At 42.6% G+C, this 24,961-nt stretch overlaps 1 protein-coding gene across 9 annotated transcripts in view; it reads left to right on the forward strand.

Annotated features, from left to right (window-relative positions):
- The window catches only part of LRBA (LPS responsive beige-like anchor protein), a 611,727-nt gene that overhangs the window by 128,475 nt on the left and 458,291 nt on the right, over window positions 1–24,961 (forward strand). For all 9 annotated transcript variants that reach the window (XM_019481504.2, XM_019481508.2, XM_019481505.2 and 6 more), the window contains exons 23-29: window positions 14,050–15,087; window positions 16,122–16,297; window positions 18,118–18,271; window positions 18,681–18,861; window positions 20,389–20,516; window positions 21,027–21,134; window positions 24,499–24,667. In XM_019481504.2, the coding sequence (XP_019337049.1) occupies window positions 14,050–15,087; window positions 16,122–16,297; window positions 18,118–18,271; window positions 18,681–18,861; window positions 20,389–20,516; window positions 21,027–21,134; window positions 24,499–24,667 (1,954 nt within the window). The remainder of the gene's footprint in view (window positions 1–14,049; window positions 15,088–16,121; window positions 16,298–18,117; window positions 18,272–18,680; window positions 18,862–20,388; window positions 20,517–21,026; window positions 21,135–24,498; window positions 24,668–24,961) is intronic.

Genomic DNA, 24,961 nt, shown 5'->3' on the forward strand with positions numbered 1-24,961 from the left:
GCTTTAAAGTGCTCAATCTGTTTTAGTTTATCAAAGAAGGATGGAGAGGTGTCTATATTACAATGTATAAGTACCTTAATGGTGAGAAAATATTGAGTACTAATGAGCTTCTTGATTTAGCACACAAAGGAAGAACAAAAATAAATGGCTGGAAACAGAAGCCAGAAAATTTAAATGGGAAAGAGCACATTTTTTTAAAATCCTGAGGGTGATTTACTATTCAAACAAATTACCAAGGGAAGCATTTCCCATCTCTTGATGTCTGCAAACAAAATTGGATGCCTTTCTGGATACTCTAGTTAAATGCATGCTACTGGCTCAATACAGGGGCAACTGAGTAAAATGTAAGGCACGGTAGTGAAATGTCTTGTCTTAAAGTTTTTATGATAGCATCAGTTTATTTTAGACTGGACTAGAAATACAGTTGATCACTTGTGTAGTTAGTGCTACCAGGATACATGTTGTATACATATCGCTAAGGTGGCTATTTAAAAAGTGACTGTCCAAGGCATTATGTTTGCTGTGTTGTAATGGTTTCCAGAGCAAAGTTGCTCTGTTTGCAAGATGGGTTTAATAACTGCCAGTCCTGCAAAATTAGTCTGCGATCTGGAAGTCAGATTACGTTCCATCTGGCTCAGTCATCACCTTAAAAATTTTGCAGTTTAATTACTGCTCTCCATTATACCCAAGTATGTCTGTTAGACAATGGTGTTCCTCACATGGAACTGAAAGCAGAATTTGACTCTGCAACTGGAACTCTGTTTATGAATTGTCAACAGAATTGGTAATCCAGGAAATCTCTTATTGTTTGGCTCTGTGGTGTAAAACTCTAACTATATACAGGGAGAAGACCAACTTTAAAACTATTCAATATTTATGTTGCTGCTTGTCAGAGTAAAACCACACTTTTTAAAAACAAAACTCTTATTATCCTGGATATCAGATGTGTTGATATGTGTGACACATGTAGATATGGTCTCCAAAAGTAGGCCCTTTTCAGCAGCTTTTTGTTTTAAAGGTATCCTTGCAGTATGCTGATAAACGCGTGCATGTGTTGTATTTGCGTTAATTTATATTTGCTTATTTCCAAATATGCTCCATGCTAAGAAGACATAATTATTCCATAATCAGCTTTAATATCTGAACCTTTTTTAAAATGGAAGACAGCATTTTTCAAATTTTGCTCCTTTTTTTACCTTGTTCAGTAAAACTTAGAGAAACTCTGAAAGCTTTTACTGCTTGCAATACCAGGGAATCTGTTTTTTCATGGAAGGCAACTTATTATCAATTCAGCAATAAATGGAGAATTTGTTTTCCTTCATCTGAAGTTGGAACCAATAAGCTCCATGTAACTGCAATAGGTGAGCAGTATCAGAGAGACATTCATCTAGCTATTAAGCTATCAGTTTACATTTAGTATTTTTACTGGGAAGATCTATGCCAAAATGTCCTTTATTGAAGCCAATTTGTATTTCCATGTGCTGGACAAAGTCTTTCAGTAGTCAATTGAAGATAGAAGAAGCAACACTGGAGGGAAACTGGCAAGAGACCAGATATGTACTGTTCCTTCTGTCATGGGATGCCATCCAGGAAGTACTTGCTTGGGACCACTGTGGCCTTGTCTGATCTCTGAGAGTCCTCTGAAGCCAGCCCAGACTTGGCTTCTAGAAGCAGGTGGGACCCTGGCTGCTTCCCACTATGGGTCCCCAGCCTCCTATCTTTCCTGGTTCCTCTGGCATCTTGTTCTGCCTCTTGGGCTAGGAATGGACGTTCAAAAACCTAAGCCTGAATTGATTCAATCTTTGCAGGTTAGTCTAACCTGGCTAGGCTGAATCAGTTTGTAACTGCACAGACATTCCAGAAATGCATGCACATGCCTGCAGTGACTCAGGCTAGAACCCGGGGTGCGCTAGAGCAGCCCTCCCTTCCCTTCTATAGTGTTGAGCTGAGGGGGCAGGACCCTCTGATTAGGGAGGGGTTTCCTATCCCCTTCTGACCAGCCCAGCAGGGAATTGATAACACAGTGTTTATCATCCCATTAAGAAAACAACAGAGGAACATTACCAACTACCTCCTGATTCTGCCTTTGTTCTGTCTGCCACAGCAGGGACCAGCATCTGGTCTGCTAGCTAATGCTGTGGTCTGCTAGCTAATGCTGAAAGGTGTCTGTGTGAGGGAGAGGGGAGGGGGAATCCCTGCTTAGTTGGGAGTGAGGAGGGGAGGGAAGAGCAGGGGAAGGCCGGTGTTCCCTCCTCTATTTCTGGAATACCAGGCCAGCACCAGGAAAGTCTGGAGCAAGCTCCAACACCCTCCCCTGGTACCAAAAGTGCTCATGAAAATCTTCTTACAAATTTTATTAAAACACACCCGTATCACCCTACGCTTACAAAGCTGCATATAATGAGCAACCTTGTTTTTACCAAGACGTCATAGCACAAAAACAATTGCATATCAAAAACAGATAGGTACATTATATTAAACTCTCAAACAACATGCCTCAACTCTCCACAAAAACCCAAACCCTTAGAGGAATCTTTTTCTTCATACAGAACCCCATGAAAAAACTTATCTCAGTAAGCACCTGAAACTCTCTGCCCATCTCATCAGTCCTCTCTGTTGGTTTAGTGAAACAAGTGTGTCCAGTCCTTGTTCCTCTACTTCTCCACTTCTTTCTCTCCTATCTGTTTTTTGTCCTGATTGATGTAGTATTTCAGTTCATGCAGCCCCAGCTTCAGGCACACTCATTCAGTGAAAGCTAACCCTTTAAGCACACAGAAGTTTCTTACTTACCATAAACTAGTTTTAATACAAGCTAATAAAGTCCTTAATAACATTTCTTCTGGTCCCTTTGGTATGAGACCATGTAGTACCATCTCTCACACTAGCGACAGGTTTATTTTGGTGACACAGTGGCAGACCCTTTCCTATAGCTGCTTTGCATATGTACTGTCACAAAACACATCCCACTGTTGCTTCTTCCCTACACTTCTCCTTTGGGCACCTAGATGAGCTTGTCAAGCCCCACCTGCATTGCACTTGTTTCACTGGCAAGATATTTTTTACAACCATCCATGCTAGGTCAGCATGTTCACCTTTTAGTTGTTTACCCACCACCACTACCCACACTTTCTTCACTTGTCCTTCTGTGAAGTTTCCCACTGGCACCATCCTGTCTCTCTCTCTTACCACTTTCATCAATTGCTTATGATCCTTCAGGATCTCCAGTGCTACCTTCCTTATTTTATACTTCTGCATGAATTCTTCCACCCTGGTGTAATGAACTGGTGGTTGCCACGCCCATGGACTCTTCAAAGAGGTCTGATATACTCCCCATTTCCTCAGAATTGCAGCTGCGTGAAACTGGGTGTTGCATGTTGCTTTCCCTTCTCCCTCTGTTACTGCCTTGCATATCGCGCTTACAAATTTTGCATAGATGAACAATCACAAGTCCTGCAGCCCGACGCCCAACCCCCATCTCTCTTGCTTTTTACAGTTCAGTCTAGCCAGCCTTTCTTTTTCGGCATTCCAGAAAAACGCACGTAATTTCCTCTGTACTTTTGCTATCTGCCACCACGTCAGTGGGAATACAATTCCTGTATGTAGAATAATCAGCAGTAGCACGGCCTTAAAAGTTGCCACTTTTTCTGGCAAAGGACAGTGTCTGAGCCATAATCAAAGTATTTACTATAGCCTTGCTGTCTCCTTTTCCCATACTGTTAATACCTTTCCCTTCAGCATCCATCAAGATTCCTAGCACGCTAATTTCTGTCTCTTATTTGAAGGACCAACTTCTCCAAGTCCCTCCAGTTCCCCAATCCCATTGTTGTGCTTTTCAGTCTATTTAACTTAACTCCCATCCCTTCTCCATACTCTGGTGTGTGCTCTAGCATGCTTTCTATTGAAAATCTATCTTTATCTACATTTGTCATCCATGTATAGTATGTATTTTACCTCATCCCCTCCAAGTATCTTTACTCCTCTTATGTTGTTTTTTTTCTTATTCTTTGTGCTAATAGTTCCCTGCTGCACACACATAGTAGTGGTGACAGGGGGCACCCTTGTCTTACCTCTCTATGGATTTTAAAGGCCCTGCTTAGGTACCCATTAATTTGGACTTGACTCTCTGCTTCTCAGTACTATAACTTTATCCTATAAATTTCTCTGGGAACCATCTTTCATCATGCTCCTGTCTGTTTCCTTCTGGTATAGCTCTTCATAAAATCTTCGTGTTGCCTCTAACACCTCCTCCTGCTTTTCCACCTGGGCACTGCCTTCTTCCCACACTGCTTTAAGCTCTCCTTTTGCTGCCTTCATTTTGGTAGAAAAGTATTGAGACCACGTCATTTTCTCCCACCCAGGGTGCTTGTGCTAAGAACATTTTTTCTCTTATCTTTCTTTTAAACCAGGTTTCTGACTCTTGCCTTGTTTCTTCTAGCTCCTTTTATACCTATGTTCCTTCTGTGGCTTCTGTTAGCAGTTGTGGCATCTTTCTTTGGAGCTCTCTTAGCTCTTTTGTTCTTTCCCCTGCACATCTTTGGCCTTGATTCCTGAAGAATTCTCTTGTCCTTTTCTACACCATCATCCACCATTCTCTGGTACTCCGGAAATATTTCTTCAGTGTTTGCCACCCCATATACTGTCTTGTGTACACTTGACATATATTTTTATCTTGTAACAGCCACCCATTTAACTTCTACATTTCCTTTCTTCTCATAGCGTTCTTACCAAGACTCATTACCATCTTCAGCATCCAGTGGTCAGTAAAAGCCACATGTATGGTTTTTTTCTTCCTTATTCCTATTTCTTTTGATGTAAACACAAAACCTATTCTTGATTATTTTTTTCCATTGGGTTCTGTTCTAGTGAAAACTCCCATGCCCACACATCTCTTAGTGACTCTTCTTTTATTGTATTTGTTAAGTCTAGATGAGCTGTCAACAGCTCCATTTCCTCCTTCCCCTGTTCTGTCGCCCATTTCAATTATACAATTTAAATCTCCCACTATTATGCATGAACTCCCTCCAACCATGTAAACCACTAGCTTTCTAAGCTTCCCTCCTTCTCTGGTGGTGCATATACATTTGAAAATTTCTAATTCTGTTCCCTTGATTGATAGTATCATTCATTGCAATCTACCAGTGATGACTACGTCTACCTACTTTGCTCTCAGGTCTAGGTTCTTGAACAATATTGCTACTCCTGTTGCTTTGTTTTCATTTGTTCATGACCATCAGGATGATCCCCATCTCTATTTTTTCTCAAAGTATTTATAATCCCTCTCCCCTTGTATGCCACAGTCTTGTAGGCAGATTGTCTGCCCTTACTTGGTTCAACACTGGTTCACTCTGTTCCCATCTTTTCTTTGTTAAAATACTCCTGACATTAAGGAAAACTGTTGTCAATGCCATTTATGTTTGTTTTAAAATGAGTGTACCTTTTGAAGTTTGTCTGTTCTTGCTTGCGCTGAATATGCCTGTCCCTTTAAGGTTAATCTGTGCTACTGCTTGGGGTGGTCAACCCTTCCCCTTCAACACTCGCACTCCTTAGCCTTTGCAAGCTGCTGAATCACTTTTGCATTTAAGAAGACTTGCATATTCCTGCCTCCTCCTGCCTTCTGGTCTTCCCTCCAGGCTGGACCCCAGAATTGTTAGCAGCAGGAAACTGCTCTCTGGTTCTTCCTCCAACTCACCTCCTTCATTATCAGGTTCCTTCTTCCTGGTCTTCAGCCCCTGAGTTCTATTTCTTTTCCTGGCCTGTCTCCCTGGTTCTTTCTTTTGCTCCATCTCCTTCTGTGGTCTCTAGTGTGTCTTCTTTCTTCCCCACCTCAACCTTCACGTCTGAGCTGTTTGCTGTTCCTGCTTTCCTTTCCATTTGGTCCCCTATCTTCTCCTGTACCACCTCAATTACAGAAATTTTGCCCCCCTCCTTCTTTGTTTTACCCTCCTGTGGGGTTTCTGCCACCATTTCTAACTCAGCGTCTAATCCCTCCTCTGCTGCTTTCTTCCTCCAGATTTTGCTGTTCCTCAGTGTGTCAGGCTTGGGGCACCTATGATACAAGTGTCCCTCTGGGGTAGAGACAAGGGTAGGAAAAAGGAAAAAAACAAAGACTGTCACAGTCATGGAAGAAGAAAATAGGGGAAGACAGAAAGGTGGAGAAGGGAATCATCATCATAGAATCATAGAAGTAGGGTCGGAAGGGACCTTGTAGATCTTCAAGTCCGACCTCCTGCTTGGGCAGGAAGAAAACTGGGCTCAAATGACCCCAGCCAGGTAGGCATCAAGCTGCTTCTTAAAGACCCCCAGGGTAGGAGCCAGCACCACTTCCCTTGGAAGTTGGTTCCAGATCCTAGCCGCCCTAACTGTGAAGTAGTTCCTACAGATGTCTAATCTAAACCTACTCTCCAACAACTTGTGGCCATTATTCCTTGTTATCCAGGGGGGCGCTATGGGAAACAAGGTCTCCCCCAACCCCTTCTGGTCCCCCCTAGTGAGTTTATAGACGGTCACCAGGTCCCCCCTTAGCCTTCTCTTGTGAAGGCTGAACAGGTTCAGGTCCCGTAGCCTCTCGTTGTAGGGTCTGCTCTGCTGTCCCCGGATCATGCGGGTGGCCCTCCTCTGGACCCTATGTTGTCCACATCCCTCTTGAAGTGGGATGCCCAGAACTGGACACATTACTCCAGCTGTGGCCTGACCAGTGTCACCTAGAGGGGGAGGATCACCTCCTTGGACCTACTTGAGATGAACCTGTGGATATATAAGGTCTGGTTAGCCTTGCCGACCGTGACCTCGCATTGTCAGCCCATGTTCATCTTGGAATCAGTGATGACTCCAAGATCCCTTTCTGCCTCCGTGCTCTCAAGAAGGGAGTTTCCCCTCTTATAAGTGTGCTGGTGGTTACTACTGCTCAAATGCAGCACCCTGCACTTGTCAGTATTGAAACACATCCTGTTTTTGTTAGCCCACCCCTGCAACTTATCCAGGTCTTTCTGCAGTCTTTCCCTCCCTGCTAACGTGCCCACCTCACACCAGATTTTGATATCATCAGCAAATTTGAACAGGTTGCTTTTCACCTGGTCGTCCAAATCGCTGATAAAGAAATTGAACGGTGCAGGCCCAAGGAGCGAGCCCTGGAGGACTCCGCTGCCCACTTCCCCCCAGTTCGAACATGACCCATCCACCACCACCCTCTGAGTATGACCCTTCAGCCAATACGCAATCCATCTGACCGTGTAGGCATCGATGCCACAGTCACCTAGTTTTTTAATGAGGATGGGGTGGTCAACAGTGCAAAGGCCTTGCTGAAGTCTAGAAAGACTACATCCATAGCGACACCTGCATCCAATGCTTTTGTGACCTGATCATAAAAGGCAATCAGGTTGGTCTGACATGACCTGCCCCTAATGAAACCGTGCTGGTTGCCCTTGAGCATCATTCCCGATGCTGGCCCATCACAGATGTACTCCTTGATGATCTTCTCAAAGAGTTTCCCCAGGATTGAGGTAAGACTGACTGGCCTATAGTTGCCTGGGTCCTCCCTCCTCCCTTTTTTAAAGATGGGGACCACATTGGCTATCTTCCAATCATCTGGCACCTGACCCAAGCACCACGAGCACTCATAAAGCTGTGCCAAGGGCCCTGTAATAACCCCTGCTAGCTCCCTCAACACCCTGGGGTGGAGAGCATCTGGGCCTGCTGATTTGAACACGTCCAGCCCCTCCAGAAGCACTCTAATCCGGTCCTCCTCAACCTTAGGTCTTGAGGTGTTCCCCTTGAGTCCGTCTTAAATCACAGTGGGGGAGTCCCGGTCCCTGCGCAAGAAAACGGAGGTGAAGAATTTGTTAGAGGTCTGCCTTCTCCTCTGGCGCAACCACCAGATTGCCCAGCATATTTTGCAGGGGCCCCACATTTCCCTACGCCTTCTTCATCCTCCCTATATATTTGAAAAAGGACTTTTTATTATCTTTGATCTTCGATGCTAGGGAGAAGTGTTGCTTTGGGGTGGGGAATGGTACATTGGAAATAGAGATGGAAGGGTCTGCTGAGCCAGAGGAAGTAGTGGGAGGGAGGGGTCAGCAGCAGCTTTTCTCAGTATAGAAGCCCTGGAGAACTTAGTGAGAACGATGGAGATGAGGAAGGCAGAAGGGACAGAGTCACTGATTGGCAGCAGTGATGTGGATGACCCATAAAACAAGAAAGATAAGTACCAGTGGCTTCCACATTTGCTTTATCATAGTGTTATGTTTTGCAACTTTAAATGTGAGAAGTGTATTGGCAAGGAAGAGGTGGGACTGAATGGTAGCAACTTTCACGTCTGTCGATGTGGATGTGATATGTCTACAAGAATGTGGAATACCATGAGGAGATGAATATAAATATCTGGAAAAGAGATGGGGTTCAGGGCAATCATGGTGGGCAGGGACAAATGCGAACAAGGTGGCAGGGGTAGTGGTGTTAGTTAAAAACCCAGGGGTTAAAAAGTCAAGCAAGTGCAAATGTTAGTAGAAGGAAGAATGTAGAGGGTGTTGTTGGAGACGAAAGAGATGGAAGGTAGAGTCATTCCCCTTCTCTAGTTGTTGTGCTGCTTCCACAACAATCAGTTCACCCGTTTCCACCTCCTATGTTTCTTCCAGTAATGTTTGCTCCTCCAAATCCATCCCAACCTCCCCTCTACTTTTTCCTCACTCATCTGATCAAAGTCATCCCCCTTTTTAGGTTGTGCTCTGGGCATCTGTTTTTCAGGTGCCCTTCCTTACATACCCCACATTTCAGCACTTTCTGGCATGCATGGGCTCTGCCCTCTCCCACCATACCAGTAGCAAATGGTTAGGGTACAATAGACCACCAAATGCCCTTCCAGCCTGCATTTCTACATTCATGGGGCTGTCTGTGGTAGCCTATATGATGTAGCCTCGGTGCCCTCCTACATGAATAACTCTTGGCAGGCGTCATACCTCTCCTGGGCTCCCCTCCTCCTCCCTTAGAATCACTCATGCCTGAAATGCCCCAATCCACACATTATATTTGTTTCTCAATTTTCCACAAACAGGACTCTCCAGACGGTCTTCTCAAGCCATCTCTCCACATCCACTTCTTAAGGATATTCAAATACAATTTAATAATGGTCACTTGCTCTTTCTTGACTCTTGTTCAGTGGCAAAAATCAGTCCTTGCAATTCTTCCTTCTCCTCCGTTTCCTTGTAATTTCTCCATAACTGTGCCATAGGTCTCTGTGTCAGAAGGTGAAACTCTATGAACTCCTGTTTGGGTAGGCCATCATGCACTGTGTAAGTTTTTGGGGTGGGTTCACTTTCAAAATATCCATCAAAATCTAATTGAAAAAGTCATACATCTCCATGGTCCGTCTCTCTTGTGCCTTCTCCCTAGTCATTGTTGTGCGTATCCTGAGACTCAAATTCTCTCTAGGCTCCTTGTCCCCATTGTCGTGGCTCCACTTGCCTCCCTCTTCTGGATTCCATCGTCTGGCTCCTCCTCTCTGTTCTTCCTCAGCTCTCTGGTTCCTGCTGCTGCTTTCCCAGTCTAGCTGTTTTCTGTCTTCTTCCCATTACTCTTCTTCTGGCTTGCTCTCTTTGTGCAGTTTCAGCTACTTTTGCTTATGCCTTCATTTTCATGCATTGCTGCACCAGCTGCCAATCAGATTCCAGCTCCTGGTCTGAAATTCCATATTCGTGACTCTGCTCTGTCTGGTCTCTTCTCTTCTTCTCTAATCTGTGCTTCTCTGCTCTCAGTTCACCAGCATTCACAGCTACCTCCATCTCACTGCTCTCTGCTCCTGCCTCTTGGGTCATCAAGCAAGGCTGCAGGTGCCGCATTTGAGCTGATCCCACGAGAAGCCAAGAAGCAATATACTGATGGGAACCTACATTTTTTGTTTTTAAGGAAAATTTTGTGTCTCCCAGGCCAAATTAGCCAGATCCGTTCCAATTCCTTTGAATTATTCAAGAACCTTATGTCACCCTGCAACCGACAAGTATCCTCTACCCCAAACTTTTCAGCCTGGAACTTCAGCTGCTTCCAAATCTTTTGGCAGGCACCTTATGTTCAGGCCAAAGCCCAGAGACTTGGGATTTGGATGCCCCCAAGTTTTGCTTGCCCTCAGCCATATGGCCAGAGGAACGAGCTAGGGAGGAATCTCCCATTTCCATAAAATCGGCATGTAGCCAAGATCCTTCGATTGGAAGCTAGGCAAGTGGGAAGCTAACTATGAGGCTTTCATAGGGTGTCCTGTCTGCAAGCAAATAAGGGTGCATCCTCTGCTAGATAATTCTGTTTTAATTGCATTACCTTGGCTGTAGTAACCTACCATAAGAATAAGTTAATACAGCCCAGCTGAATAAAATATGTCATTGCTTACTAAATACAATCCCCTGCAATGGCGACTTTTTCAGGTCATGGTGAGCCGTTACACTGAATGCATTTCAACTTCCTTTTCACTCTCACAGCTGAGTTCTATGCATTTCTTTCCCATTTCCAATTATTCCTGTTTCTTCACCAGCCTTAAATGTATGGCAAACATCACCAAATTAATCCCGAAACAGTTCACCCAGAATCCCTCTGTTGCCGTCTGTTTCAGCCTGTCATATATGATTAGCATGGCCCTGCCCTCCATGAGGTGGAGATAGACCAGGTTGCCCTGGTCATCTGGACACACATTTTTGGAGGATCCCAGGACTTCTGACAGAAACACCCATTTTCCAGTCATGGGGTGGGGGAGCTAATTAGCACATGGATCCTTTGTGGGGGAAGTATCTGGAGTACATGCACATACTGAGCAGTGCTGAGCTTATGGGATCACTGTGGCTTGAAATGCTGTCGATTTTGCTGGGGCCCAGCTCAGTGAGCTATATGGTAAATCATTAGCCTTTTGGTTTTGGACTAATAGTTTGTACTATTTACAAGTAGGTACACAAATGCTCCTTAAAAGTTTGTTTATGGAGTACTTGTGCTAAAACTTGCAGCAGTTTCATCAGTTCTGGTTGAACTGTAAATATATGAGTACTCAATGCAAATTACTACAGGTATTTTTATTTCAAGGTCATTGTTTTCAAATTTACTTCTCAGGGAAAGCAGGGTCTGACAGTAAGGGAGAGGTGAAGGGGCTTCAGGGGAAATAATTTGGGAGGAGGCAGAGGGCAGGAGGGCTACCTGACTCACCAGATTTATTTTCCCTGCTGTAGCAGTGGGAGGGGGACAAATTCAAGACAACCCTCTAAAAATTAGATTCTATACCTGGAAAATTATAACAAATGTATACATTTTCCATATATAGAATCTAATTTTAGGGTTGTAGTGAGTTGTCCCTCTGTTAGACCAACCCTGGAGTCAGTTTCCTTAAAGTCCAGTTGGCTTTCAGCTTTAATCTATTTATTCTACCGGAGAACACTTGTCCACACAACAAAGGTAAGCAATCTCATAAGCAATAGGCATGAGTATACAAAAGCAAACCCTCCAGTCTTTCCTCAGACCTCGGGAGAGAGGCAATCCCAGCTCAGTGCTGTTCCTCAGCATACTACCACCCTCTCTGTTTTTGCTACCCCTTATGAGGAGTTTTTAACTTCCTCTTAGGACCAGTCAAGCAGCCTTTTCAGCAGACCCTGGTTCTCTCTAATCTCCTACAGCTGGGCTTCAGCCCAAGCACCACATACCTTGTTGCAGAGACTGTTACCTTTTTTTACCCCCTGCAGCTAGGCTTCTGCCCCTGAGCCATGCACCTCATTACAGGGCAGTTGTCTTATAGTCAGGGTCATTTTGTATTTGAGTAACTATGGTATAGAGAAGGAAAAGCAAAGATTTATAGAAAGATTGATTTGGAAAGTAAATAAGGAGGGAGATCCCTTCAGACGTATGTACCTGGGTACAGAACTGAGTGCATGGGGAGACCCAAATTCATTCCTAGCTGTTCTATTGACTGTCCCAACTTGAGTAAGTAACTTGTCTCAGTTAACTCATGAACACTACTAGTATAAAATGCTGCATGTTCTGAAGCTCCAATACAAGTCTAATCTCTTGAGCCTTGTGAGAAAAAGTGGCAAACTGAGATTTTTTATCATTACCTAAAACAAAAAAGAACGTTCTGTTCTTTTCTTTAATTTTCTTTTTCTCCATTTCTTTAGTTTTCTATGTTTAATGCCCTTTAAGCATGTCTTGTTTTGCCTAATGAAAATTAAACAGCATATATTTTAAAAGTGAAGTTTCTGTCTTTTGAACTCCTACCAGTCATTGCTTTAAATACCAGATGGACAAACACTTTCTTAACATTATCCAAAATAAGAATATGTAGTAAGTGAGAAAACGAGAAGTTGTCTGTGAATGTCTTTAACAAAAGTTACTATTTTGCACTTGATTTGTTTGTAGGAAATAGTCAGTGCTGAAGAAAGCAAATTAGTTTATGAAAAAAATAGCTTGGTTCAGGCACCTCTTTGGAAAAAATAGTTGACTTCATTTTAAGTCTCACCACTAATTGCACTTCAGTCAAGACAAATGGAAAAAAAAGATATTGATTTGAATTAAAAAATAATTAGAGCATAAATAAATCCTAGAACCTAGCAACAATAAAAGAGGATAGTGTTTTAGTGATTTTTTTGTTGTTGTTGTTTTACATGTGAAGTTGTTAATTTAATTTTATTGGAGAGAGATGAGTTTCCTTAGTTTGTGCAGACTTTTGGTATATCCATTTTGAGAGTAGGACCAGTGAGGGGGTTTGGAATATTAGACTTAAGTTGAGACTATATAGGGAGAGGAGGGAATGTGTGCATGAATACATGATTATCTAAAATATACATTGTATTTACCTATTATATATTATCTAAATATATATGCACACATGTTTTAGATTAAATATATATTATCTAAAATACACACATTTATTCTCTCTCTTTCACATTAAATGTGTGTGTATATTTTTTTAATTTTACTCCTTATTACCATTCAAAGTTAAACTCAAAGTTATATGAATTTATAGATGGAAGGACACATGAAATCATCTTCTGAAATTCTGTCAAAAATGTGCTTTTTTATAATATATATGATAAATACATGATGGGACTGCTTAATACATAGTTTTCATTGATGCTCATGTGGAATAAACTGTACAACTTGTAAATGGTAATGTTATTTGTATATTTTTTAACTTGGAGTTATTTTCCTTAGGCTTGTACAGACACAAATCTCCCAGGAAAGTCATGAATGTACAGATGTTTAGGCTTTTTCTCTCAGGCCATTTCAGGAGAAAAATAACCTGGGAACACCCGAAGTTATATTGCTCCCAGGAGAGTTTCTTCTGGGAGGGTGAATGTTCATACATGCCATGGTTTCTCTCAAGAGAGAACATAACTTTCCAGCTTTTCTTACCCCTTCGCCCACCCCTTCACCCATCCCTGCCAGGAGACAATGACGCACACTGGACTCTGCTGCTGCAGAACACTCCTCCTTCACAATCCCCACATTGTGCTTCAGGGAAAATTGCACGGGCAGTCTGGGTCAGCCAGTCAGGGCTGCCCTACGTGCTGCTGCTAGGCAGACTAGGGAAGACTATAGATCACACTGAGATGCCCTGGCTGCAGAGTGTCAGCACTGAAAGCTCTCCACTCTTCAGGGCTTCAGCATCTGAGTGTCTGTACACAGCCCTGGGTAAGTTTCTCTACCTGGAGAGCAAACTTGAGAGAATTCTCCCAGGTCATTTGAATGTGTGTACACAGCCTAAGTACATTTAATTCTGTGCGAGGACTCATTCTAGTATTTCTTCAATTTGAGGCATGTGCATCTGCCCTGACTGCATTAACAGCTGAATTTATTTAATATCTGTTTGTTTGTAAATAAGAAAATGGTTTGCAGCAGGAAATGACTAGTTTTTAATGGTTTTCACTTGTATATTATGTTAATACAGTAGGATAGTTGTAATATAACTAAGGTTGTATTGCATCTTTGCAGTTTGGTAGATGGTACCTTTTGGTATCATCCTCTGAATCTATTTTGTAGAAAAAAGTCTTCTAATTTAGTTTCTAATATCCTTGAAAATCCTTTGCTTTTTAGGTAACTTTTGAAATGCACAAAGAGAGTCTTTCCCAAATGTACAGGGAATACCAAGGGAAAGGAGGAGAGGGAAGTAATTTAGGACTTTCCACTCCAATCAGAACTATATCAGGAGTTAGAGAAGCTGTAACAGCAGGAAGACAAGAGTATGTGGAGGTGAGAGATGCTACTTCAGCATGCATTGTTGGAGATGATAATGTGGAGTACAGTACCCAAGAAAAGGAGATGAAACCCACCACTGAATGTGAGCAACAAAGTCATTTAGCACCCAATGAGGGAAAGAAATCAGAGGAAGAAAATGGTCAGAAAACACCTGAATTAAATAGAGCACTTGGCTTAGACCTTTCTCTACAGAAAGAAGCAGTAGAATCAGGTGATACAGAAATCACAACTGGAATAGCTGAAGCAATTGAAGATTCTCCGAGCAAAACCAAGGGGCTTGTGGAAGAAACAGCAGATGTTGATGGAGCTTCTCCAGCCACACAAACTATATTAGAAGAGATGCTTGAAAGCCCAGAAATACTGGAGAAGTCAACACCAGAAGTCGAAGAAGAAGATGACTTTGTTGACCTAAAAGAGGAAAGCAGTCTGCCTTTACCTTCAGAAGAGTCTGTATCAACAGGCAATGAAGAGCACAGCAATCTTGACAATGAAAGCCAGGTAACTCTAGCAGCAGAACAGGAAACTATCTCTGAGAAGAAGCCAGAGTCAACACCTTTGGAGTCCGAAGGTGCTGAAGGCCGGGATGAGACAAAGCAGGAATTGGCTTCAGTGTCAGAAATGAGAAGTTCTCAAATCCAAGAGGTGACAACTCAACTCAGTTCAGAACCAAATGAGACAGAGGATGAAAAAACTCTTGCCAGTGAAACCAAAGTAACTGGAGAAGATGGAAACACACTTACTTCAGAAGTTTGCATGCCCTCCGAGAAAAAAATTGCCAAGCTTGATGTTTCTAGTGTTGCATCAGATACAGAGAGATTGGAACTGAAAGCCAGCACAAGCCTGGAAGCCACTCAGTCTCACAGACCCCTGCCTGAGGTAACCTTTTTACATATCTCCCTCATACCAAATTTTAAAGCGCCTTACCCACAAAATAGATCAAACAGCTTATGACATTATTAAGAAAAATACAGTTTAAGGAGGTAATAAGATTGTATGGGTTGTGGGTTTTCTGGGCTACCTGAAGAAGTTATTTGAGCCAGGAGTTCAAATAATTATGGGCATGGAGAAACAGTTTCTTTGGGGGGCTAAGCTAGTGTGATTTCTTTGTTACTAACTGCAGGTAAATGGATAATTTATCTGGAGCAGCTGATGAGTAGTACATTCATGCCCCCTTTTTACTGTGTTATATTTTTCTTCTTGGATTACCTCTATTTTTCCATTGAACTTCCATTTTACTCCCTTGTCCTTCTAGCTCTTAGTTCTATTGAGTCTCTTTGTAGCTACCCTCTCAGTCAAGAAAGTGGCCTGAATTTTCTTCACCTTCTATCAGAAACTGTAAATGTAGTTTTTAGCTGACTGCTACAGGCATCCATTATTTGAGAACATATATGGTATCACTTCAACATTTAAAAAAAAAAAGCTTTTTATGCACATTTAATTTAGAATTAGGATTACTGATGTTTGCCCTTACTGTACCACTTACAACCCTTTAGTCTTTAGCTTCCAGTTCAGTGGTACCTACTGATCATGGCTAAACATTGATGTAGCTGAGTACTTCCCTTCTGCAGAGACACCTGCCAATGGATGCCCTTCATCCTACACCATTCTTCCTCAAAGGAGGAAGATCATTGTCAGCAGCAACATATTCTCCCCATGTGGTAAGGTCTAGTTGCTGCTTATTTTTGTCTTGACTAGCAGAGGTGGTAGTGCAGTTGTACTGTAGTTCATAGGTTTGATATAATCAAATGAATATCAGCCCTGCAAGTGTCTTAGTTTTACTTGATGTTCATTTTTAAGCTTGCATTGTTTAAAATGCAGGTCAATTAATCTGCATTGTTTTGAAACTATTGCTACTTTGAAGAAACTAAGTATTTGATATTTTAACTTGTGCCTCTGTTTTATGGATTCAGACATCACGGCAGCAAGATTCATCAGGGCAAGATTTAGCTGCTACATCAGATGGGCAGAGACGAGATTCCAGGTCTACCATGTTTCGTATCCCTGAATTTAAGTGGTCACAGATGCACCAACGTTTGCTCACAGATTTACTTTTTTCAGTAGAAACAGATATACAAATGTGGAGAAGGTAAGCAGATACACCTTCTAAGATATCGTATGAAGTAGTATTTCAAGATGAGACATCCAGTGTAGCCGAGGCAGACTGTTATAACTGTCAAAAATCTATGTGTATTGGAGGACCACATATGAATGCATAGACACATGCCAATGGGAAGTTTGGTATTGACTTTAGTAAGATCATGCTTTTCACAGTCAGAATTTAAGTCTAGTTCTCAGCATCTTAGGAACATACATAATTCTGGAAATTTAAAAGAATCTTGAAAATGCAATCCAGTCAGTGCTAACATATGAATGATAGATGCAGCTACTGTGTTTTGTTGTATTTCTGTTGGAACAATTATAGCCCTATGTGTTTAACAAAGGCGTACAAAATATCGATTAAATTTAGCAGTAAAGGGAAAACTTAATGCCAGAAGTGCTGTTGATATTTCAATATATGTTTAATACTGCTTATCTGTATGAAGTCATGGAAGTCAAATTGGATTTGAGTCATGTAGTTGTATCTGTAACAAGATATGTGAGAACATAAAAAAAGATTACAGGTGTATAAACTATGCCTTGAGATTAAGATAAAATGTAGTCACATCTTGGAATAAATTCCAAAGCCACATTAATTTACCTACTCAAATACAATAGCAAATATAGTTAAGATACCATTCTTAATTTAGGAATTTCACTGAGAATGTCTTTTCTTTCTTGACTCTGAGACTGTTTTTGCAGTCTGTTTCAAGATTTGTTTTAAATTTGTAACTTGGGAAACTTTGGTAATATTAAACTTGGTCTTCTAGGGTGCCTAGTCATGTGCTTGGGGATAGACTTCATAGACATTAGGGCTGGAAGGGACCTTGTAAGATCATCGGGTCCAGCCCCGTGCCCAAGGGACAGGAAGCCAGCTAGGGTCAAAGGTTCCCAGCAAGATAAACATCCAAACGTTCCTTAAAAGCAGCCAGAGTAGGTGCTTGCACCACTTCTGGGGGGAGTCTGTTCCAGGCCTTGTGAGGGCTCAGACAGTAAAGAAGTTTTTTCTTATGTCCAGCCTAAAACAGTCTTGCAGGAGTTTGTGACAGTTGGACCTTGTCATCTCTTGGGGTGCTCTGGTGAACAGGTGTTCCCCCAGATCTTGATGTACAACCCTTATGTACTTATAGACTGCCACCAAGTCACCCCTGAGCCTGTGCTTTTGCAGGCTAAAGAGTCCCATAGGGGAGAGGCATTTTAATTAGAGTGGTTCTTAGAAAGCTGCTCTAATTAAAAAGCCGCAGCATCATGTGTATTAAGCCCCCACGCATTTAAAAATCGCCATGTGATGCTTTAAGTAAATCTCAATCAACTAGCTTTAAAGTGTCCAAACAGCAATTTTTAAACCCTTAGGGGCTTATATATAGGATACCGCAGTGAATCTAGAGTGTTCTAATTAGAACATGTTGGAGCACATGTACAAACACCCCTAAATCATTGAGTTTAGATCTAGTTTACACCTCAAGGGAGCTTTATACTATTGATTTGTACAGTGCCTTTTACTGTAGCAGATAATCACAGATTAATATATAATGAATAATTTTCCATATGACTACACACTTGGATATAATTGTCAAGTCAGGCTCTGGAGAGGATTAGGGGGATAAAGGAAGGGCAGTTTCAGGTCAGGATTAAGGACCAAACCTTGAGGAGATGCTCTTAGCTGCATCATAGCAGTCTGTCTAGTATGTTTTTTTAATTTCAGCAGAAAGATTTAAACTGAACTGGGTGAAGTAACCACAGAAATAGGCATTTGGTCTGAATGTTATGTTCATTTCACCTTCTTTTTTGTTTGTTTGTTTCTGACAGCCATTCTACGAAGACAGTGATGGACTTTGTGAACAGCAGTGACAACGTCATCTTTGTACATAACACGATTCACCTAATCTCTCAAGTTATGGACAACATGATTATGGCTTGTGGTGGTATATTGCCATTGCTTTCTGCTGCTACATCTGCTACTGTAAGGAATTCAGTTTCTATTGCGAAAGTGATCGCTGTAGGAACAGACCTTTCTTCTTGTATCTGCTGTGTGGGAGAGCAGGGACTGCTCAAGGTTGTTTCCCTTGCACTGTCTTCCCCTCCTTCTCCCTCTGCCCACATGAGAGGAGTTTGGCCTTGCTTGTCAGGGTAGAGGGTGGGGGTATGATAGGGGAAGATATCTAGGGGGCCTGGTTCCTCAGTGCACTCTGAAATGGAATAGAGTGGAATATAATAGAATTTGTATACTTCCAATTGGATGCTTTAGCTTACTATATGATTAAACTACTGCTTTTAGTTATGACTAATAATGGACTATTAACGAACTTTTCTTCATGTATTTTAGTATTTTGTCTAGAATTATATGTTGTTTTCAAATTTTCCCTTTGTAGCATGAACTGGAAAATATTGAGCCAACTCAAGGACTTTCAGTAGAGGCTTCAGTAACGTTTCTCCAGAGATTAATCAGCCTTGTGGATGTGCTAATTTTTGCAAGCTCTCTTGGCTTCACTGAGATTGAGGCTGAGAAAAACATGTCATCTGGGGGAATTTTGCGACAGTGCCTTCGACTGGGTAAGCAAGTAAAACTGCTTTAAGGAAGGAAAGAGTATACTGCTTTAAAATAATATTAGCTACTGGCTAACTTTGTTCTTGTATATTTAAGTGAAATAGGAAAATATCTAAAAATTATTTCATTTAGTCAAAGATACCTTAATTTATTAGTTCTATCGCTTTTAATCTTTCACTGATTCTTTTCATGTGCATGCTGTATTTAGTTCCTTCCAGTTTGGCCCATCAGAGAATATTCCCTTCTAATTAAATAATGCTTAAAACTTCTTTATTCTGACAACTTATTGAAGCAAAATAGCTGTCTATAACTAAGTACAGATAAGATAATTGTATGCTGAAATCCATAGGCCATGCACGTTTTCATTTTATCTATGACAATTTTAGCCTATTGATGCATACCTTAAATAGAGATTACCCCTTTTTTGGACACCTGGTATTTTTAGTTTATAGGATATGTAACAAAGAATAATAATCTTCTGATAAATCATGGAAGAGGTAAACTTGGGGTTACTGGGACAGGAGATGGCAAAAATTTAGATAACTAAGAAATGCAAAATTTAAATGGACATGTTTCAAATCATTTCATAATCTTCTGTTAGCTCCTAATGCTTTTGATCATTATGTAGTGTCTGCATAGACTTGTACTGAGAGAAAACCAACTGTGTTGTAAATGTTCAAAAAGGATCTGAGGGTATGGACAAAATGTTAGGTGCTTTAAAAGGGAGGAGTTGCTTCTTGGGGATGCATATCAATTGTTACTATCTTACTGTTACATTTCCATAAGCCTGTAACAATACAGGGGAGCTAAATCACCTTAAATTTGACCTTGGATTTGAAGTTGAAGCAGTTGTGTTATATTTATATTGTTGCAGAATCATGAAAAAGTCACAGTTACATCAGAATAGCTTGTATGGATATCCTTTGATACTGATACAATTATTACTTATGTCTGTACCCTGCAAAAACTGACAGATGATGTACTTAAAGTAGCAAATGGGAAGACTATGTTCAATGTCCTATTAATAGAATTGATGCATGAAACATAACTCTAAATGTAGCTACTTTCCTTCCTTTACAAACAATTAAGTATTAGGTGCATTTTTATTTCTCTACACTGTTAATGTGTAATGAGGAAATTTCGCTGATTTTTCATATTCAGTTGTACTTATGAAAACATTTTAGTGAGTGTCAGAACTAGAAGACACAGCAGTGCTAAACATATGTATATGAGTATTGATCATATCCTCCTGGATATTCAGGAGGATATGATCAATACTCATTTATGTATGAAGTATGAAGTTTTAATAAATGTATTCAATGGCAATATAATTAAAATATCATTTGACCATTGTTTTGCAGTAAATTAAAGTTCATTGTGAAAGAGAGAGAGAATCCATTTCTCTTATTGCCTTTTTCACCTGAATGTATTTTAACATAAATGTAAACACGATGCTTATCAACATGAGAAGTACAGATAACATAAAATTATTACTTCCTGTTATAACCCACAACATACCTTTTTCTTCAAAGTGTGTGCAGTGGCGGTAAGAAATTGTTTGGAGTGTCAGCAGCATACCCAAATGAAACCTAATACAGAAACTTTAAAGAGTCACAAGACAATTCAGAGCCTGACAGGAGCAGGAAAATCTTCAGCAAAGGCAAGTAGATGCCAACATTAAATATAAATAAATAAATTAATTAAGGGTAAATGTGACTACTGTATTTATTGCACCAAAGTTAAATGCCTTTATTTATATTTTTACTATGAACATGTTAAAAAAATAAATGTAAAATTAAATAGAACTTCATCAGAAATATATAACACCTAAAGTAGTTATCCAATTGTAAAGGTAATATTTAAATACATAGATATTTTGATCTTCAGTGACAGAAGTCAGAACCTGTTTTCAGGTAACTTGGGAGAGAAAATACTTATGTTCTGTCTTCACATAAGACATCTGTATTGTATAAGCATTTTTGTTACCATTCTTAAAATGTACAATGGAGAGCACTCTGTGTTTCTTATGCTAACATCTTCCTTCCTCCTTCTACCTCCTTTACCCTTCACTCCCACCATGAAAACTATGAAAGCAGTGAAAGTAATGGCCTGTTAGTGCTTCTTGGAATAGTACTTAAAACATCTAACCTAATTGGTTTCTTCCAAATAGAGTCCAGTCGACATTGTGACAGGTGGAATTTCTCCAATACGAGACCTTGATAGGCTTCTGCAGGATATGGATATTAACCGACTTCGAGCAGTAGTATTCCGAGATATAGTAAGTTATGAAAAGCCATGCTTTTTGTTTCCAAGTGTTTGCATTGCTCTGGTTGCTGAACCAGGGCTGTGTGTGATGCTCCTTCCTATAATGTGAAAATAAAATGAATACTGTAAATGAGTTGGAATACTTGGAGGATTGAAGCACAAGAACTAGGGGTCCATGACTGAGAGATGTATATAACAGTACCTTTTGTCTCTTGGGTTGTTTAAAATGTTAAGATGTCTATGGATAGAGACAGATGTTCATAAAGTCTGAGCCTGAATTGATTCAATCTTTGTAGGTTAGTCTAATCTGCAGAGAGCGAACCAGTTTGCAAGTGGATAGATGTTTGGCACATGCCTGCAGTAGCTCAAGCCAGAAGCCTGGTGGTGCTAGAGCAGCCCTTCCTTCCACATGGAAACTGAGCTGAGGAGAAGGGCTGTGGCCAGGCCCTGGCAGCGTCTCCCTGACAGCTGGGATTCCCAGCAAACAGGGCTGCCCAGCTCCAGAGGGGAGCTGTTTCCCTTTCTCCCTCTTCCCCACCTCTGCGGGGCCAATAGGGGAGCTCTGTTCATTGCTGGAGGGGCTCTTTTCCCTCCTCCTCCCCCCATGCAATGGGGTGGGGAGGGGGGCTCTGTGAGGCTGCTTGGCCCCAGACGGGGAATCTTCCCCCTGCTTCTCCCCCATCACTGTGGGTAGAGGAGGGGGGCTCTATGGGATGCTGCCCAGTCCGAGGGGGATAAGACAAGTTCCATTCCCCCCTCTGTGCAGCTCTGGCTGGAACCGCACCTGCGCCAGGCATGAGCATCCTGACCTCCCTACCTGCTGCTGCTGGCAGGCAGCGGGGGCTGCATGCCATGGGGGGAGTTTGTGAGGCTCCCTACACCTCCCCACCCCCTGCCAAGCTAAGCTCTGCACTCCGGCTGCCCCTTGGGAGGAGGAGGAGGAGGGGGAAGAGTTCCCCCCAGCATGGAACAGAGCCTGCCCCTCCCGTACCCGCTCTGGAGCCAGGCAGCATCACATGGAGCCCCTCCCCCTTCCCAGCCCCAGGGCAGTGATGGGGGGGAGGAGGAAGAGTCCCTATCCTGTGCCTCAGAGTCCCCCTCCTCACCCTTGGAGGAGGAGGAGGGGGAAGAGTCCCTCCTAGCATGGAACAGAGCCCCCCTCCCCACCCTGGGGGACAACCAACCCAGCATAGCCCTGTTAAGGTGAAGGGAACAGGGAGAAGGGTTGATTCCTCCCTCCATCCCTTCCCTGAAGCCAGGGTCTCCCAGCTTCAGGGGCCACTGCTGTAGCCCTCTCTCCTTTGTTCCCTGGCAGACAGGCAGACCCTGGTTGTGGTGGGGGAAGAAGGGAAGAATTAATCTCTCTCCCTGCCCACTTTGCCTTAACACAGCCATGCCCGCTGGTGTCTGTGCTAGGGCTGGTCCCTGCTCTGGCTTGAGAGCAGAGGGGAGGGGGCGAACTCTGTTATGCAACAGAGAGCTCTGCCCAGCCCAGAGAGCATGCTGGGATGCTGGGGGTGTCTGGCTTATCTTAAACCAGTAAGGGGCCTGGGACAGACATTGCATAAACTGGTTTGACCCAAATCATTTAAGTCTGATACTACATTCAACCAGGTTTATCTCAAACCAGTTTCGGCCATTTTGTAACTGGTTTATGTGCTCTGAATGTCTGTTCTGTTACAGGTTTAAACCAGTTTCTGATCACTTAAACAGGTTTATGCATGATGTCTGTCCCTGGTCCAGGAGCACAAATCTCAAAATTCTTTCTAGGATACATACATATGTATAGTATAAATGTATGCATTTATATGCCTATATATACTTAAAATGTTGGAGAGAGGTAAATGTGTTTCCACAAACTCACATTCTTTTCAGTGAATAGCTATATAGCTAGTTGAATAAGAATTTAATTTGTATGTCTTCCAGTTTTTGTGCATGCACACCCTTATGCATAATCTCTAATTTATTACATTTCCCCCTTATATAAATATTTCCAAAGAAAATATTGTTTTAAATTATCTTGCTTGTGCAGAAATTATGAAGACAAATATGTTGGCTATAATGTGTCTGAGATGTTGGTAAGCACCATTTTGTGTGCTAGAACTTGTTCTGCAACAAGGGAAAGCAAGAAAATTCCCTACTCTATTAAAAAATGCAGTAATGTCTTCGGCTTGCACCTGGGTAGCAGTCATTGGTAGAATAGAACAGAGGTTAGGATTTTTTGGGGTGACATCTTTTCTTGGACCACATGTGTGGTTGGGTAACATTTAGACAAACTTTCAATGCAAAACATTCTTCCGCATTTAAAACCTTGTCTAATTTTACCCAGCTATACAGTTAGTCCAATAAAGAAACCTTGCCTTACTTAATTCCAGGACCATCATGGCTACAACATCACTCTAATGCTGCCATGATTGAATAGAACTAACTCAATTTCTTAACTTAAGTAAACTCCTCTCAGGACCTTCTCAGGGCAGCAATGGCAGCACAGGCTCTGGGCCTGGGCTGCAGGTGGCTGCAGCCGGGGGTAGGCATGGGGCATGCACAGACAGACACACAACCGCAGCCTGCAGGCAGCCAGGAACGTAGCCTGGTGGCATGTGGAGCAGTGCCTAGCAGGTAAGTGTGTGTGGGGGAAGTGGTGTGGGGGGAGGGCAGATCAAGGCCCCTACAGTGAGGGAGGGAGGGAGTAGGGCAGGAGATGGGGTAAATGGGACCTTGGGGTGGGTCTTGGGATGGCCGGAGCCACGGGTGGCTCATCCGGGGCGTGGGGGGGCCGGTGCTGCTGCCTGCACCCTGGGGGAGGCCTGTGCCTCCTGGCTTTGTGCACAGGACAGAGGTGGTTGCCCACTGCTGTTGTCCTGGCAGCCGCATGATGCCACGTGCCTCCCACTGCTGGGCAGGCAGGGGACACGGTGCCGTCAGCATGCAGCTCCTGGGGCAATGGCAGCGGGGTGCAGGGCCCAGTCCACAGCGGGAGGCTGCCTCACGCACAAGGCTGGGGGGCATGTGCCTCCCATGCCTCCCCTGGGGTGCACACAGCAGTGGGACCCCCCCCCCTGCACCCCTGCATGAGCCACCTGCAGCCCTGATTGTCCCAAGACCTGTCGCAGGGTCCCGTTCACCCCAGCCCCTGACTCTGCCCCGCTCCCTCCCTCACTGCGGGGTCCTCGATCTGCCCCCTCCAATGCCTTTTTCCTCCCACACACACATCTGCTCGGCAGTTTCTGTGTAGCAGCACAGTAGAAGTATCTTTTAAATTTAGGGTTTACTCAGCCCCCCCAAATAATATTTTCTCTCCACCTATGATGCCACATGGAAGAGAAATAGTTCTCTACTTGAATAGTAATCAAAGATATAAACATTGTTTTTCACAGGAGGATAGCAAACAGGCTCAGTTCTTGGCCTTGGCTGTTGTGTATTTTATATCAGTCCTCATGGTATCAAAATACAGGGACATATTGGAACCTCAGAATGAAAGAAAAAAACCTCATCGAAGCCAGTCCTTTAAGGGATCAGAGAATGGAAGTAGCGAGACAGCTACAGGTTAGTGACTGATACAGGTGCCTGATTGTATACCATATGCCACTTGTGATCTAAGTTGCCTTACAGGTCCAAACAGAATTCTGATGAAAATGGTACATAAAGGGTGCAGACAGAAGTGTAGCTCCCTGCTGTAACTGAGAGTGTTTTGCAGAAAGTGTTCTGAGTTGCCATGATCCCCCAGACCAAGGAGAAGTTCACTGTTGGTTCCAGAGGGGAGGGGAATCTAGCTGCTGGCTGGAAACCTGTTTCCCAGCAATGCAGCCAGCTGCAGCCAGTTTCCCCTAGCAATGGCCC

The sequence above is a fragment of the Alligator mississippiensis genome, chromosome 2 (genome assembly GCF_030867095.1).
Source record: "Alligator mississippiensis isolate rAllMis1 chromosome 2, rAllMis1, whole genome shotgun sequence".
NCBI classification, from domain to species: domain Eukaryota; kingdom Metazoa; phylum Chordata; order Crocodylia; family Alligatoridae; genus Alligator; species Alligator mississippiensis.